At 41.5% G+C, this 18,621-nt stretch overlaps 1 protein-coding gene across 3 annotated transcripts in view; it reads left to right on the plus strand.

The window, feature by feature from the left end:
- The window catches only part of pip4k2aa (phosphatidylinositol-5-phosphate 4-kinase, type II, alpha a), a 28,349-nt gene that overhangs the window by 4,369 nt on the left and 5,359 nt on the right, over positions 1 to 18,621 (plus strand). Inside the window, exons 2-8 of one of the 3 annotated variants that reach the window (XM_068709776.1) lie at positions 7,856 to 7,953; positions 8,079 to 8,175; positions 9,464 to 9,616; positions 10,800 to 10,946; positions 11,178 to 11,216; positions 15,044 to 15,160; positions 18,467 to 18,580. In XM_068709776.1, the coding sequence (XP_068565877.1) occupies positions 7,856 to 7,953; positions 8,079 to 8,175; positions 9,464 to 9,616; positions 10,800 to 10,946; positions 11,178 to 11,216; positions 15,044 to 15,160; positions 18,467 to 18,580 (765 nt within the window). The remainder of the gene's footprint in view (positions 1 to 7,855; positions 7,954 to 8,078; positions 8,176 to 9,463; positions 9,617 to 10,799; positions 10,947 to 11,177; positions 11,217 to 15,043; positions 15,161 to 18,466; positions 18,581 to 18,621) is intronic. The other 2 variants (XM_068709777.1, XM_068709778.1) reach the window with 2 other exon arrangements.

Below are 18,621 nucleotides of genomic sequence, written 5' to 3' on the forward strand. Positions count from 1 at the left end.
ATGTAGAATAGGTCTTGTCTCGCTGTGATCTATTTTTTGCTGCACTGAGTTCACACGTTATGATTTGGCTGCCTCAAAGTGTTTTCTGTAACTGAGCCTTTCCCCTTTTATTGTATGCTTGTGAAACTAGCAGAATAACCATTCTCTTTCCCACTTATGTTGAATATGTGCTGACATGAGCAAAATACATGCTAAGCACAAATATAGCCCATAGGACTGCTAGCCACTTCACCTTCTGTAATGTGTGAATCTGTAAAAGGGATTTACCCTTGCTTGTCTCAGTCCCAGGTGTGTGGACATCATAATGGGTAACACTGTTGCTTTTGGGCTAGATTTGTCACTGGCTAGAAAGCTGCGTTGTCTTGTCCGTAGAAACATTGAGCTGTTTTCCGTGGTCATTTGACGTCAAAAACAAAATGGCGATTGTTGTTAGTTGTTATGATGACGACACACGTCAGCGGGGCCGTAAAGTTTTGTCGCAGCTCGCCAGGAAGAGAGCGGCCTGCTGGCCACCGGCCCGCTGTTCGGCTCATTTTCTGTAACCAGTGTAGCATTAAAGCATGGCTGGATTAGCAAGCTAACTAATTAGCCAGCTGTTCGCTAGTTAATGCTTTAATGCTACACTGATGAACAGAAAATAAGCTGAAGAAAGTTATCACTTATCTGGCAGTAGCAATGTGCTTTCCTGCAGTGTGACAAGAGTGTGTGGATGAATCACTACGTTTTTTTAAAATTGAACTTGTTTATTCTGGCTCTCTATGCTTTGTAACATCTCTACTCCACTGCTCGTTGTAGTAGTTACTGCAACACCTCACCTCAGTGTGTCCATGACTTGCCGTAAGTTGGTTTAGTTTATACGGAAGTTAGCCCGCTACAACAGTCGCAATGGCAACGGTACACAAAAAATTGCATGTTTTTCTTATCACGAGAGACAATAAAAGTGTTTGTTACAATTCTCTCTTTTATTGTTATGAAGTACAGTCCCACTTAAGGCCTTTTAATTAGTATAGCCTTCAGACTTTTGTTGTTTCCAAGAGGACTTTGTAAAGTATACGCAATATCTTAAATAATTCAATTCTGACTTTCCTTCCTTTGGGCTTCCTCAGGTTTTTACTTTTAGTGCTTCTATGTGTCCCTCTTTACTTTCTGCACCTCCATTAAACCCTCCCCAACCTGCAGGTTCATTCACTATTCTTGTCATAGCCTCTTTTTGTGTCATCCTGTCTCTCACTCACTTTTCATTCCCTGTCCCCTTCTCTCTTCCCTTTCTCTGCTGTGTCCTGCCTCTCTGTCTGACTCAGAGTAGCTGTGCCTGGTTCTGTGGATTGCATAAAAGGGAGATTCTATAAATATCTGCAGGAGTGACCCACAGCTAATATGTGTGATGATTATGTTGAGGAAAACAGAAAAGCTGGAGCCTCACATCCTTTACGCCCTGAGGCAATGACAGATAGAGGAACTCATAGAAGCATCTTGTGGCTTCATTACAGTGTGTCTCAAAAAACCTTAAAATATAATAAGATAATTGTGTGTGTGTGTGTGTGTGTGTGTGTGTGTGTGTGTGTGTGTGTGTGTGTGTGTGTGTGTGTGTGTGTGTCCTTCGCCACAGAGTCACTGTGCCACGGGCCTGTGGCACACTTGCCTAAATGCAATGTGACATGTTGCTGAGCAGCTTCATTCCCTCAACAGCACAGGCCATATACCATAAGCCTGTTTGTTGCTCAGTCAGTGTAAATCACTATATCCTTTAATAGCTGGACTTGCACAGCACTGTTGTCATAACAGACTTGTTGACTTGTCTGCTTGTACCTTGATGACAACTTTAATTTCTGTGTGACCTATTTCGACCGTAGTCATTTAGTGTTTCGACATAGATAGGAGGAGTTTGTCTGTTGTAAGAGTTTAGCCCTGAAGGAGATGCTAACACTGAATACTATTTGTCTGAATTATACTTTGAATAGGCTTGGTATACCTGGCATATTCTACTGAAGTCTAAGACTCAGAAACACACACTTCAGCAATTCAGTGTGTGTGTTTTGGTGACAAACAGGGGCTGAACTGACCTGAACCAGCTGTTAGTGTCTGATGTGAATGCACGTCTCACAATACAAGGCATGACGACCATAAGCCTTTAATTGCACTGCAGATATCTTACTCAGGTAGTTGGTTGCATTTGCCCCGTTTATTGCAGTGTGTCTCTGTCTCTCACACACACACACGCACGCACGCACGCACGCACGCGTGCGCGCGCGCAGATGCAGCAGTCCTTTTACCTTACCACTGCTCTACTTTTAGCATCACTGTGTCCTCATTATGGCTGCCCTCTCCATGCTTTGGTTGTGAGCAGAGGGAGGAATGGGAGTAAGGGGGTAGCCCTGACCGAGAAGTTAAAGCTGCTCCTCAGAAGTAGGTCACATACGGGCTGTCATGGTCACATTTTGGTGCTACATTGTGAGGGACGGATCATTGCATGTGGTTTAAAGCAGAAGAAGTACTGCTACAACAGTTCGAAGATTAACTGTACACCGATTTAGATTTATTGATAACTAATAGATAGATAACGATAGTTGTAAATTTCCCTCTCTCAACTTTTTTTTTTATCTACCTACCCTACTCTGTTCTGCGATAATTCCTTTTTACGGCTCAATGAATTTGTGATACCATTGTTGTACTGTGTTTAGGCCTTTCAACCTAACCTTGGTTTGGTTCCTTGAGTAATATGTATTCTTGTTTGTGTGGCTGATGTTAAAATTGCTACATACTATGAATAGTTCTGGGATTCGTAACAGGTCAGGAGATGATGTAATAGCCTTGTAAAGTGGTCAGTGAAAGGTTAAGTCCACACTCAACTCAATGCAGTCTGCTACAGCTCTATGTGACCTTTGATGCTCACTCTCTGATTGTTAAATGGCAAATCTCCATTTAGCTTGTATCCATACTGTATATGATTATCTTTGTGGTTCGTGAATATCGTCTGTCATGTTGTGGTCAGCGAGGATATTAGATGTTTAAGGCTCAATGTTTGGTAATTGGAGCCATTACCTAAAAAGCGCAAGAGTGGTGTGTGTGTGTGTGTGTGTGTGTGTGTGTGTGTGTGTGTGTGTGTGTGTGTGTGTGTGTGTGTGTGTGTGTGTGTGTGTGTGTGTGTGTGTGTGTGTGTAAAACATTTTGAAGTGTATGCTGATGGTTTTGTAAGCCGTCGCTTTACACTCTTAAATACTCACTAAATACTGCTCTGCACTATTGATTTGAGTGTAGCGTTTACAAGATTGAAATTCATGTTCCCTCTTACTATATTTACACCTCTACATATTGGTTAATTACATGATCAGTCAGTCTTGATTACACTTTAATTAGAGCCACTTAGAATTTAATGTCTCGTGAATTAGCATAGAGGAAGCGCACGCTAACACGACACGCTTTCAAGGAGTCGTTTCTTCCGAGCACACGTCCCATTCCCCCTCTCATTATTGACAGCTTGACACACATTTGGGCTCTGATGGAAAATACATCTTTATAATGATGCTGTTCTCTCTCTCTCTCCCAACTCTCCTGTTTATCTAGACTGTTACGACGTGTCTTGTATGTCCTAAAAAGTCAGCTCCTTTTCTGAGGCGATAAGTCTCCCAAATTGGCTGTTGTCGGTCTTCACTTGAACCACTGTTATTCTTAATATTGGCATTGGCCCAGGTTTGTTTATTTCCCTGACTCCTGCCATCTTGCAAGCAAAATTGTAAGAGTTGTATACATTTAAACAGTAACTGGACTCAAGAATGAAGATTGTATTGGGGTGACACACGTTTGAGTCCATGAGAGTAGCAAAATATCTCAAGAGGCTAAATTTCAGTTGTGCTATTTACTGGGACACAAAAGTAAGATATGTGAATGTTAGAGTGGGCCGAGAACAGGTTTGTTGCATTACACTCATACCTCAACATAACTTACCACCAAGATTTGTGACTATTTCTGTTTTCTTGTGCTTTTGGCTGCAGCCTGTACAGCGAGAAGTACATGTGATGGACAGTTAGTAAATACAGATATCAGTCCTGTGAATCAGATGAGGACCAATCATGTATTGGTGACACTGAAGCAAGTGAACCGTGGAGCGCACAATATACACACTAGCCACCAGTTTTACATAGTGAAATATACAAACATTCTGTTAAAACTGGTAGTTTTTCAACCCAACATTCGACTATTCGGACATTTATGTGTTAGGTATACAGTTTTCAATTTTAGTATTCAGATATATATATTATATCTTTAACGCATTGGGAGAAGAAGCATGCCTAAATCAAACCAAACCTTTTGGAAAAGGTTTCTTATTCAATAACAAATATAAATACAACCCAAAATACAGTAGAATCCTTACAAATGACTGCTTTTAATTCAAGGTAAAGACCTATGTTGCAGCACTAAGCCGTCCATCTCAGCCTAGAACGGAGAAATGTCTGCCTGAATACTTCACTTGTCATGTCGTGAAGATGAGCCAAGCAAACGTGGCCATTTGCTTGTGTCGGCACAACCCACACAAGGCTTGGGCCGAAAAGGGCTGAGCGGTAGCCGGGCACTGATGTATCGCATAATGCCCAGGGACAGCAGCCTCAAATAGCCACCGTTTAGGGGGAGAAGGCCCGCAAACGTGTTTTTGAGGAATGTCTACACTGGCTCACTCCGAGGGATGAGGAGAGGACACACTGCGCACAGACAGAGGCGTCGTGCATCATTCTCACAAGCCGTAAAACCGGCTCTCTTGGTCTCCGGATTCCAAAAACTGGTATTCTGGACAGCCCTAAAATCTTTTCTAGTGACACATTCTGGTTGTAGCTTGTAGGTCACTAACTGAGTTGCCAGAATTTAGAGTAGGTTTTAGCTTTCTTGTTCATTGTCAAATGCCTCCCTCATCCTGTTGACATACCTGATGATTAGTCTTGTTTCTTTTTTTTTGGGAGAGATTTCTCTCCATACTTTCTCTACCCTTCTATAGTTTGCACCTAAGAAATGGCCCAATCGTTTGTATTTTTACATCAAGATTTAAAAAATTCAAACTTGTTGCAATGTCACCCAGTCAACACTATAGTCGGACTGTCATCTGCGAGAGTGAGTCACATCTGTCTGTCATTGTTCAGAGAGATAAGGCAACGCCACGCTGCTGACAGAGCACACTTTACTCACCAACTTCCCGTCCGATGGAGCAACAGCACACGCTTGGTTCACTCTGGGCCGGAAAACCAGTCTTCATCACCATGGAGACAAACAGGAAGTGGTGGTGTGAAAATTGTCTGCAAGTTTGCGAGCTGCAGGGAGATGGGCAGATACGCTGGAGACATCTGATTAAACAACACGCAAAAGTCACACTTAGCTCAAGAGAGACATTATGACCAGAGCCGAGCAGATGATAGGAGCATTTTATTCATACATCGTTTTTATCTCTTTTATTTGTATCTGATTTTTGTGTGTGCATGCATGTATGTACACTAGTGTCTTCGCTTGCGTGCATGTGTGCTTTGTAAGATCAGGCACTGTCGCTGCCTTTTGTGTGAAACACAGCTTTGTTGATTAGGCGACATCTCCCCACTGAGTACCCAGGATGCATCTGTGGTGTAGCATCACTGTGACGTTGGTGCCTGTCACACCAGGGCACTGAAATATTTCTGGATATGGCACTTGGATCCTGTTCTTGCTCCGTCTCTCTAATTCCCTCCTTTTCATATCTTTTTAATCACACTTTTTTTTTTTTTCCTCCCTTCCTACCTAGAAATTCTCTCCTTCTCTTAGGTTATCTTCTGTTAACCATGCACACACACACACACTTGCTTAAAGCTTACAATAATCCTAGAGGATATTTAAAGTGCAGGGTCAGGGATATTTAGTTTGAACTCTTACCTATAGTAAGACAACATCAAAGTACAGTACGTAAGGTAAACAGGCTTGTTCTTGAAACGCTTCTGTGCTCAAATTGTGCGTGTTCACTGACTTGGTTAACAGCAAAGTTGGAATAAAGTAATAGTTACTGCTAACTATATATTCACCGTCACACAAACACTCTCTCTTCACTGGCAGAAAGCCTGAGTATGCCAGGCAGTTATTACCACCAACGTTTGAGTGTTTAAATGTATTCAGTACACCTACATTACAAGTGTGCTTGGTAGAATGAAAGGTTATTAATAGATTCAGGAAACTTGCCAACACTCCTGTCTGCAGCCAACAACGAATACACAAGGGAGCGCAGACACACACACACACACACCCCACCATCATCATATTTGTATCAAGCTGTGCCTGAGTCATAACAAATGTCAGGTCTGCATATTGCAGCAATGTGATGCATGACCAGTTCCAAATTGTAACCCCTGCAATGTGTTAGAAGCCCCGTTGTTTATGCAGCGTGCAAGGTTTATTGATGTGTTTTGTAATTTGCATTTTGTTGGATGGCAATCATGACCATAAATGTGTAGAAACATGGAACTCATGTAATCAATATAATGAAGTGTTAACAGTGGAGACACACGGGTTGATCAGTCGCTGATCGAAACAGGCGCGTTTTCAGCTGATAGTTTTACGTTGGGACAGATGGTAACTTCAAAGCCACACACACACACACACACACACACACACACACACACACACACACACACACACATGTCGCTGAGTGAAGAAGACTTAACGCTCACAATTTGTTAATCTTAAAAACATTTGGAACAACTAACTTAATCAGACACTTATTATATGGTAATTCATTCCCATGCTGCTGCTCAGAGTAATCGCAGTGACCGGCTGGTCTGCCAGCAGCACAGAGCTACACAGCTAATGTTAACGGGGGTTACATTGACCTGCATTATGGAGCCTTTTTCTCAATTATAGCTGTTGGAAAGAAATCGGCAGCTTAGACTTTTAAAATATTGGATATCAGAATCGGCCAAGAAAATTCAGTGCATCTGTAGTTAACAGTCTAACTCACCTGATAGTACACAACGTCTAGTTTATGTATTTTCAAGCTTAAGTCTCAAATATGACTGCAAGTAGAAAGCAAATATGCTCTTGAATGGTGAGCACACTTGAACTAGAATATTAGAAAATTGCACTACATCACAGACTACAGGATGTAACCATCCTTTCACTCAAACAAATCTCTCTGAACTGTAAGTCCTCGTCTTGCCACATTGATGTGTACGATGAAAACACCTTGACGCGTCAGCAGTTCCACTCGTCTTTCCCCTTCAGCTGTCCATCAACCATGTAGGATACATCATCCTGAAAATCTAATCTTTACACTACTCAGTGGTAACATCACCAAGTGTTTTGTGCCAAGTGGTATTAATTTATGACCCACACCACATCTCTAAATTAGCCCTAATAAATAACTTTCAGGCTGCTTTGATTGGGGAAGACTTCCCTGTTCATCCTTGTTATGGTTGCTTGTTTTGTTGTAATTCTGCAACACACCACACTTCACTCTTTATCTGAGATAGTTAACAAAGAAAAGTGACATTAATCATGCGAGTAGTTTTTGTGCAGCCAATGCAAAAACTAAATCCTTCTGTTACACAAAATGTGGTCATAAGCGTTGCCGTGTATGCCACTGCTTAGCTTTACACCAGTCTCTTAAAGGATGCAGCTGATTAGGTGTGATAATATTGCATAGTGAAAAGGTTACTCGAGTTGAGGTGTGAAGCACACAGCTAGCACATGAAAGAAAGCTGTACAGCACACTCTCAGTGTCCCAAGGCTTAAATTCCTAACTTCTAGCATGACTTGCTGTATGTGACGTGATTTTTGTGACATGTTTTCGACTTCTTTTTATTGCTAGAAACTTCACTGACCTCCCTTTCTTGTTGTTTTTTTCCCTGCACAGATAAATGAGTTAAGCCATGTTCAGATTCCCATCATGCTCATGCCAGACGACTTCAAGGCCTATTCTAAGATCAAAGTGGACAACCACCTATTCAACAAGTAAGGTCTTTTTATGTATATTATATAATTATTGTATTTTATTTTCATAAATCTGTAAAATGTAATTTAGAGCATCTCATAAACTCTGTCACTGTTTTTTTTTTTTGTTGTTTTTTTACACACAGGGAGAACATGCCCAGCCATTTCAAGTTCAAGGAGTACTGCCCTCTGGTGTTCCGAAACCTCAGAGAGAGGTTTGGCATCGATGATCAGGACTTCTTGGTAAGAAACATTATCCTGAAACATATCTGAACCTCGTGTATCTAATAAATGTAACCCTCTGGTCCTATTAGACCACTGAAACACTCGTAACTATTTCAAAACGAATTTGATCACAGTCTTCTTCAGTAAATTATTGCACTTTTTCCTTTCCCTCTTTTGTTTCAGCCTTGATTTCCTTCTCTTTTTTTTTCCACTCTTCCCTCGTAAATCCCCTCTCCCAGTGCAGGCAGTGAGTTGGCAGTATTTGGAGGTCATTGTGTCCCAGCTCAGTGCAGCTGTCCGTCTCACATGTTTACATTAGGGCTCGGCTGGCTGCAGTGAGTGGGCAGTTGGGGGTGTTAAGACACCAGCCAGTGCAAAGAAATGTTGTGACATTCTCAACTACTTTTCTACATGAGGCAATAGTCACATTGTGGTCAAAAAGGTTTATTGGTTTATCATTTTGTCTCTATTTGCCTATGCTCTAAAGACCCGGTGGTATTATTTCTAATTCCATTGGTGAAATTCCTCATTGCAACCAATGGCAGGGTACCGCCAGCTGCAGGCTCTTTTGATGACATGCACAGTAACCATTAGTTTTAATAAGCAGTGCTAGCAGTATTAAATTTAGTTTTGGGAGGGTAACTGAAGTGCAAACAGATTAACCTTTTTTCCCACATTATGATGAATGTCTGGTGGAGAAAATTACAAACTAAAACAAACATTAGGATATTCCTTTGAAAGCTTTTTTGTTTTTGTTTTTATCTATGCCAGCCTCAGGGGAAGGGCCTCTTAAACATTTCAGCCTGTGACACAAACCACCTCAATGTTGCACCAGGACCTGAGCTGTGAGTGGGCCTCACCATGGTTCAATGGTTTTATGATCCTGCAGAAACAACGCATCAAAGAAATGCTGCCAAACACTTGTTTTAGGTTGTACATACAAGAAAAAGATGCTGTGACTCAAAGAGGGGAGAGTCCACCGAGGGCAAAGGACATTAGGAATTCTTGGAGAATGAGGCGTGCAGCCAGGGGTGTTGGATCATGTTACTTTTCAGCTCCAAAGTCTGGGCAGCAGCTGTTTGTGTCTGTGTAGGTTTGGACAGGGAGCAGGCACAGGAGTCAGAAGCCCACATGTTTAGACTGGAGGGTGGAAGGTGGTCGGACAACAAGAGCGTAAAGGCAGGACATGCAGTATTGTGGGATCCATTCAAATACACCAGACTATTTCAACCGTTGACCCAACTAAGAAAACGCTACTCATAGTTGAATAAGCATTTGAAATACAAAATGTTTTCTGTGTTTTCAGAACTCTCTGACACGCAGTGCTCCTTTGAACAGTGAGGCCCAGGGACGGAGCGGGGCCCGCTTCCATACCTCTTATGACAAACGCTACGTCGTGAAGACCATCAGCAGCGAGGATGTGGCAGAGATGCATAACATTCTAAAGAAATATCATCAGGTGATAACCAGTGGTTGCGTTGGACCTTCTCATTGCTCGTCATTTTGACTGACATGTCATATCTATTAGCTGTCATTTTATTTCTTTTTAAATTATAATAAGACACTTTTTGTCAAATTCAGCGAATACTTCACGGTCTGCGAGCTCGTCCGTTCTGTGTGAGCGATGGAAGAAAGTGTTCATACGAAGCCCTGACTCTGTAAATGTGAAGCAAACAAAGTGGATCGGACTGAGCCTCTCAGATCAGCCCTTGTGGCTCTACTTCAATGACATTAAGTAAAGCCGCATTGTTTTTACATTCAAAGCTTACATTGAGGTTTCAAATTTCTTTGAATTTCGGACAAAGGACTGAGACAGCGGCGCACGCAGCTGCGCTCGCAGTGCTGTATATGTATGTGTTTTTTTTTTTTTAAATGAATTTACCTAACAAGATTATAGATTGTTTATTTACAGGGGAAAGTATGAGCAGAGAGAGACACCGTGTTTGAGATCAACACATACGTCCTCTCAGGGCCGTTTCAATTTAGTTCTGAAGGCTGAACCCGCACTCTGCTGCCAGACTGAGGGCTGCACTCACCAGACTGATCTTACAATAATGTATACAAACGCAAGCCTTGATTCTTCTATAAGACGAGCTTTCTAAAACCTTGTGTCTTTGGTAGACTCAAAATACCTCAGAAACATCATTTTACTCGACTAACACCCTCTTCTGTTACAAATACCTGTCTCCTGGGGGGACCACTGGATGTCGGAGACACTGTCTTTGTCTCTCATTCTTTGAAGGAGCTTGTACAAAGTTGGACTAATTTATAAAACACATGTTTGATTTTAATGGTCATCTTTACCCTTTTTGTCTTCCTGCATCACAAACTGACACACAGGCCCACAGAACGCACAAGCCAAAGACTTTTAACATCAATGATGCTTTTACAGCTTGTGCTCTAAAATATTGATTTTGATTTGGTCAATAACTTTCAATAAGTGTGAGGGTACAAATACAAATTCATTCATCATTTCCTAATGCAGCTGTTGTTAGAGCACCTTACAGTTGATCACAGTGATACTAAGTCATAAAGGTTTCACTAACAAACCTTTCTTTCTCACTGTCTCCCCTCTAAAGGCAGTAAGCATACAAATGCTACGTATGCTTTAAACATTCATGTTCCTCGTTCTCTTTTCGTAGTTCATCGTGGAGTGCCATGGCAACACACTGCTGCCTCAGTTTCTGGGGATTTACCGGCTCACCGTGGATGGAGATGAGACCTACATGATTGTCACTCGCAATGTCTTCTCTCACCGCCTTTCTGTCTACAAAAAATATGATCTCAAGGTAGGAGGGGAAAACGGATCAAGAATAAAGGAAGCAATGAAATGAAAAGTGATCAGATAGATTATGAACATTACAAGAAGTTATGTAAGTTTAATTTATAGTTGCACTATACCAGTTCCCTTTTTCACACTCATTTTTTTCAAGAACCGGTTGTCACTGATCATCTGAGCTTTTGGTGCAAGAATTTAAAGAATGTTTATCGTCGTTTAATTTCCTTTCTTTTGTTTCTAGGGTTCCACGGTGGCAAGAGAGGCCAGCGACAAGGAGAAGGTACAGTCACCTGTCAGGCGGGTTCCACCGTTATACATACCACATAACTTCCAACCTCTGGACCGTTACTGTGTGCTTTAAAGAGACAATAATCACAATGATAATATAAACTCAGAGTGCTAAAATTTAAAAGAAAATTAATAAAATGCATCAAACTAGTACAACAGTTATAAAAATAAAAAAAACATCAAAAGAAACAGGATAATCCCATAGCCAGCATATTTTTAATGCGGCCCTCATCTGTGCTACAAGTGTCTCCACACCGACACCACATTTTCACATGTCAGTACGCAAACCACCAAGTCTTCATTTCCTTTCTTTTTTTGTAAACTTAGTAAAGCAATCACCCACTCTATATTTTGTGGAGAAAATAGAACAAGTGAATCCGAACAATTTCCATTTTCTTCTTGTGTTACTGTTCACGTAGTTTACTTCCACTGAACAGACTGCTGTCCTTTCAGCACATCAGGAGGAGCGTTGCTGAAAGACCAGCCGGTTCTGACGACAGTGGAGGTTGAAGTCGGTGTGGATTAAACAAATGGACACTTTCATAGTACTTCGCTGTCTCGATTCTCATTTAGTTTTTGTGTAAGGAACAAACACAGATAAAAAGTGTTCAGAAACTCTAGTTTAACAATCTGATTGAACTTGATGTCCATTAAAAGCCATGTGGACAAGTAGAGAATGAGAGAGAACAAACTGTTTCCAGTGGTTTGAATAACCTACACAGCTTCAAACAATTCCAGGCTCACTGTCATCACCCAAATGGCCAAACTAACACAACTTTGGTGTCTAATTGTGTTTCCCTTTGGGTGGGGCTGACAGTAGCACACGTCCATCTCCTTCAGTTAGCACCTACTTCATCACCCCATTCCCTTTCTAGCCCCTGCACGCTTTTTATGTCTCTTTAATTTGCTTCATCCTCTATAACCTTGCTTCTGCTGTTCCACCAGTTCCCCTGCCTGCTGTTTGTGTGTGAAAGATTGAGGGGTGTGTGTGTGTGTGTGTGTGTGTGTGTGTGTGTGTGTGTGTGTGTGTGTGTGTGTTTGGGTATGTGTTGGGTTAAGAGTTTTATTCAATCAAATGCCTGTTCATGGTGTGTTTTCTATATAGCTGTGTATTTGACTGGGCTGTGTGTCGGTGTGCGTACGTGCGTGCGTGTGTGTGTGCGTGTTAGCAGTATATATGAGCTTTTGTGTGACTGATAGTGATAAAAATGTTGCTGTTTGTGGGAGACTGGCTATTTTAGTTTTTTGTTCTTGGCTGCTTGGACAGTCACCTCAAAATGAATTGTGAAGAACTTGATGGTTCATCGTGCTTCTATTGAGGATTGCGTTAGCTAACAATTAGAATGGATGTTTAAGCAGATTTAAACCATGTATTTTGTTTGGACAAACGTCTTGACCCTTTGAAGGATGGACGTGGCTGACAGCGTCCCTGACTTTGGACCACTGTTCGTTTGTCCTGACAGATCAGCGGTATTGGAGGGGGATGGTTGTCCAAAGTGTTTTGTTTTTCATTGCATGTTTCCAATCGTTGCCCTGCAAAGGTTTGTCTGTCCATGAAAAAGGTTTTCATATGAAAGCGTCACAGTTTTGACCCAGAGAGGTTTGAACTTTCCAACCGGTTTCACAGGAGCTTAATCGTGGGGCACCGTGCAGTGAGGCATGGAAGACTTCAGGGAATCCCTGAACTAAATATATCCTTCTGTAAACGGAAGAAGAAACAAAACAGCATTGGGTTTAAAACGTATGAATGGAAAAACAAAGCAGCTGAGGATTACACACACACACACACACACACACACACACACGTGAGGCTCCTGTGTGACCTCTTTTTGGCTGCGGCTCAGCTGTGTGTGAAACACCATTTACAGTCTAGCAAAAGAGGAGGAACAGGATACATTTTTATGAAGATGTTATTTACCAACGAACTGACTACCACTGACTCTTAACTCACAAGTGATTACAAGTTGTTGCTGTAAGTCTGTGGGGAATTCTGTGCTTATCTTTCAGTGAAAGGCAGCTCATACAGTAAGCATTATACAGTAATTGCCACCATAAGTGAAGCCTTTCACTATTTCAACTCGCATGCAGAATGCAAAATACAGTACATGATCTCACACCTACTTTTGAATCTGCACACACACGTTCTCTCCCTAAATTACAACAGGTCTCTGTGTCACAACTAAGGCTCAGACATCAAAGACAAGGATCTGGCGAGAGACATGCTGGTTTCATCACATCAAACACCTTTGTACAAACACGCACTTGCAGATATGCTTACCCACCCACACCTGCACTTACCTACTACAAGTGCCCAGCGGCTATGAGTAAATGTTTTTTTTCTTTCCTTCAAATACTTCTTCTGTTAGTTTAGTATGTGAACACTACACTAATGACACTACACTCACACGGTGCAGTTGGCCAGTCAAATGAAGAAGAGGGTGCGTCATGCCAAACAAAGGCAAAATCATGAGTTTTGTTCAGAGGGTAGAGCATGCGTGCGTGTGCGTATGCGTGTGCGTGTGCGTGTGTGTGTCTATGTGACAAAAAAAACAAAACAAAGAAAACCTTCCCACACACTCAAACAACAAGCATGGCAGGGTTCTCTCCTGACTGCATGACCGTCTCCCTTTCATGCATGCGTCTGCATGGTTTATGTTTTTCTGCACCTTTTTTAAAGTTACATTATTTCGAACACATTCCGATGTGTATGAACACCAGCTCCATTCTGTTGCACATTGTGGACATGTTTTTTTTTTTCTACCCACATATGACATTTTTCTTTCCATACAATTCATTTTGCAGTTCTTGGTAGCTTCTGTCTCAGGGTTTGGGCTGTCAAACAGCAACAACACATTTTATGTACAGCCTTTTACCAAGCAGTGGGTTGATGCGTTCATTGTTTTTTACTCTCAATTAATCTTAACTAGAGTCCGAACTGGGTAAATATGTCCTTATTTAGGCCCATCAAATCACACTGCTTGCTTTATTCTACATTACTGTTTTTTGTGGTTATCCACAAAAAATCTGTCTATGACCCGTTTAGGACACTGATCCACAATTTAGTAAATGTGTAAGGCCTTCTTGCGATCGCAGTGTTTCTTTTGTTACCTGGAAAATGTCGAGGTTTTGTTTGTATGTTATTAAACAGCCGCTGGTCCTTGGTTTGTGGAATTACCACCCGTCTCTACTCGGCCTCTGCTCAGTAGCTCTCAGCTACACACTCGTCTCTCTCCTAACGCCAGCACCGGCTGGTATCTCTTGTGGGGGAACATGGCTTTAATGTGTCTGTATGACTGAGTGTGAACTGTTTTGATATTTTATTAGTAGCCCTTTGTCTAGTAATTGTAACAAGCTTTTAGAAATAGTACCACACCTGATCAGATGGCAAAACACAGGTTAATAGAATGCTAATTAGTTTACGGTTGCTTGCTTGCTCTTCGCAGTTCCAACTCCTAGCCTCCTTAGAGTAGCGCTGCAGGCTGCTTCCTTTCTCTACCAGGCATTTATGCCAGGAAACAGTCATAATACCAGTGTAGGCAGACCACAACCATGCATACATTGAAATAAAATCCTATTGACTAATTAAACTAAGAGCATGAAAATAGTGTAACTAAAAATTACACTATACGGAAAAAGTTTATATACGGATCTTTCGCGTTCTTGCCCTTTCCAACCCTCTACCAATTTGAAAAAACAATTGTGTTCTGTTACATTTTAAACACTTTGCCTTTACTTCCAACTTCCTTCCTCCCTTCCTCTCTCCTTTCTTCTCTCCTCTCCTCCACCCCTACCGTCCCTCCTTCGCTCCCCCTTTTCTAGCAGCCGCCCCAACCAGAGGATGTGCCCCTGCGGCCCAAATCTGGTAACGTTCAGCAAAGGCTGCAAACACTGCGGATTGCCACGCGCTTTTACTGCGCCATGAAACACGTAAGAGATGTAAGAAAACCAGGGCTCATATACCAGGCATGATCTATTATACCAATCTTTTTTTTTTATTATTATTATTTATTTTTACGGTCAAGCATTTTCGTTTCCTCGTCTAATCCAGTCTGATACACTGTACAAGGCCATATTTTACACACTTTTCGTCCATTTAAAGTCACCTTTTGCTCAACTTGTCAGCAAGTTATGTTTTAGTTGCCAGACAGTTTGTTTTTGTTCCCACCATTCACTCAACGGCAACAACATGTATGTGAAACACTGGAGAGCCAGAAGTGGAGGAGTAAGGTGGCAGCATGAATGGGAGGGCCACACCGCTTTGTCAAAAAAAAAAAAAATCAGGAACCAGAGATGGAAAGGGAACGTATACTTGCATTCCTGCAGAATTCTCTTGCTTCGTTGCAATTTTTATTCTAAGTTTAATACAAAATGCTACGATTTTCTGCAATACAATTGATAAGCAGACCACATTAACTGACCTGTGTATGCTAACCACAGCAGTCTATAGAACAGAGTGCATAGTTTCAGTTTCTAAGGAAATCAAGATGGCAGAAGATAACGTTTCCTTTCTCTATGTCTTACATCCCACTGCTGCCAAAACACTTTGCTTTGTTAAATATAATCTATTAGGCAGTAGTTGAGCTGGTGCCTTGGGACATTAGATGGCTAGTCTGAGAAATGAGTCCCGTTTGTTTTGTAGGCATCCTTGAGTAAGTATGGCAATTACATGTGTCTCAGTTTGTTTCTAGTTTTGGGGGGACATTGCCTGTTGTTTCCATTAAAAAGTCAAGCATATGACAGACAGTATGGTTTTGTATATTTTGCTTTTAGTATAAATGCAGAAATAGTTTCAGAACATTTGACATAAAATGATGAAGTGAACTAGGTGCAAACTACAGTTTGTGCCCAGGTCACATACTCAAAGGGTTTTCAAGAGTTCCCCTACTCACCCAAACAGTTGATTCTGCATCAATTATATTCACAGCTTATACTGTGTTCACATATACCAATGCTAGATAACACACAAAGTGCTTGACGTTGCCTTGGCTTGCATGTGGTTGATATGAACCTGCTGATTTGCTGGAAGCTGATCATAGTATTGAATGACGATTCCATGAATAAAGAAAGTGACTGTTGATTGATAAACAGACAAATTCTATCAGAGCACATGATTTACAAACTGCATGTCACTGATGTGAAACCTGCCGGTGAATGTTAATCTATGTCAGTGGGAATATAACTGGATACGAAGGTCTAGGAGCACCCCAGTGTTAGCTTACCACAAAGACTACAGAAAGGCACAGCTTTGCTCTTCTGACACGGCAAGACATCGAGTTGCCAAAGGCCGAGATCCATTTTCCAGCCGGCTGTCGAGAGACAGAAAAGAAATGTGAGCGTTTTGTTTTTTTCTGTGAAAAAAAATCACCTGTCACACAGCTTTACAAGCCTCATCAGCAACCCACCCTTTCTTCCTGCCTCAAATAGACCTTTCTGGTTTTTTTCTACTTACCTCAATGTAGTGCACCGCTCAAGAGTCAGACACATTTCATTGTACTCGAGAAAATCAGTAACTGACACAATCCTGTGCATGACTGGGAGAAAGCATGAGGCTCAATGAACCGGTTAGAAAGTCTGAGAATGTACGGCATAGAAATATAAGGCAGATGAAAAACGACGGCGTACAAAAGACGGGTGAACGTACGAGTCGAGGTGTCGGTTTAGGTGACAGGCCTGCGAAATGCTTTCAGGCTGTGTTCACCCTTTGCAGTCAGTCTTATGTTGCGTCCTCATTTACTTTTTATGTTGCGTTTATATTCAGTCTAGCAAGTTGTACATCCCATATTGCAAATTGGAGGTCTATGTCTGTATATATATATATGTGCTCAAATGTCCTATTTTGTGAGATGTAATCCTGTCTTCATCCGTGTAAAGGTGTAATCTGTATGTGTGTGTGTTTGTGTGTCAATGTGTGCCGTCCGAACTCATTCTAGTGCTACAAAGTGCTGTTGTGTTGCTGCTCTTCTCCTGCTGCTATAGAAACACTGTAGTAACTAAACTGCTGCTGCTGCCTTGTTACCTCATGTCCTGCTCTCTTTTTCCTAAGTGACTCAGAACAAGGCCCCGTCCCTCCTCACATAGCACCCCCTACAGGCTGCTGGCAGCTCTGCAGCAGCCTGGTCACAAAGTCAATGAATGCCAGTGGACAGAAATAGGAAACTCCTTCATTCTGTTTGTAGGCTGAATAGTGGGAATCTGTCACAAAGATGCCGTATGCGCTGGCTTAACAGAGTTATAAAAAGAGTTTATATTTGATGCAGACCACAGTCTGGTGTCCGAGAAGCATCTTGGATGAACAATATTTGTCTCAGTGAGGGATGTACTCTGTTATCAAACCGATAAGAAGGGGATGCTTTTTGGAGACCAGCCCAGTGCCAACAAGGACGTTCCATGTCTTTGATTGGACGTCCTTTTTTCATGACACAAAGTATGGATCTACCAGATGCATTTAAAAAAAAAAAAGCTAACAACCAAACTTCTGTGCAATTTGCCACAAAAATGCTGAATGCCGTGGCACTGAGAAGTGAATATGTTTCACTGTGGACAATATGGAAAATATGCAAATGGTGCATCAGATGGATCAGATGTGCCCTGCTGTGAGCATGCTGCATGTACCACTGTGCACCGCTAGCCTTGGTTTGGACAGACCTGTACCTGCCTGTACCTTGAATCAGACGGGCTTATCTAACAAACCACAGGCTCAAAGCCTCATTGATGACAAAGGGGCATTTCAACATGCACAATTTTCTTGTCAAGCAGATATAGTCAAACATGCTGTTGACATGACTAATTTCTAAGATTAGTATTAATCTTTTTCATCAGGCATTTTGAAATACCCCTTAATTGTTATAGTTGAACAAGACAGCTGTATGCTGTCTTTTAGTCCTGTGTAATGACATATACACTATATTACATTGTTGATGTTTTTCAAGTATTCTGGGGAAAAAGGATGAAGAACACTGATTCTGGTGTTTTTGGTTTTAGTAAATATTGTCTTTCTAGTAAATTTTTGACCTTTTATGTCAAATATCTCAAACAATAATCAATTATATTTAGGGTTTCGACTTTGTGTTATTATGAACTGATCTGATCTCAAAGAAAACTTGATTTTGCACCAGAAGTCCGTCACATTTTTTGCCCAGGTCTACTGCCTACAGTGCCATGCTTCTCAGGTTTGAACCGTCTTAAGTTTTATGGTTTTGACTGTTGTTTATTTGGCCACTAATCTCCAATACTAATGGGCAGGCAAAGGAGCTGCCCACCTACAAGGACAATGACTTCATCAATGATGGGCAGAAGATCTGCATTGACGGAGAAAACAAGAAAATGTTCCTGGAGAAGCTTAGGAAAGACGTAGAGGTATGTGTCATTGAAAATTACAGAAAAAGTCCACCCCCTCC

Source organism: Cebidichthys violaceus, unplaced genomic scaffold, assembly GCF_023349555.1.
Source record: "Cebidichthys violaceus isolate CVI_PGR_0920_01 unplaced genomic scaffold, fCebVio1.0.p SCAF_15, whole genome shotgun sequence".
Lineage (NCBI taxonomy): Eukaryota > Metazoa > Chordata > Actinopteri > Perciformes > Stichaeidae > Cebidichthys > Cebidichthys violaceus.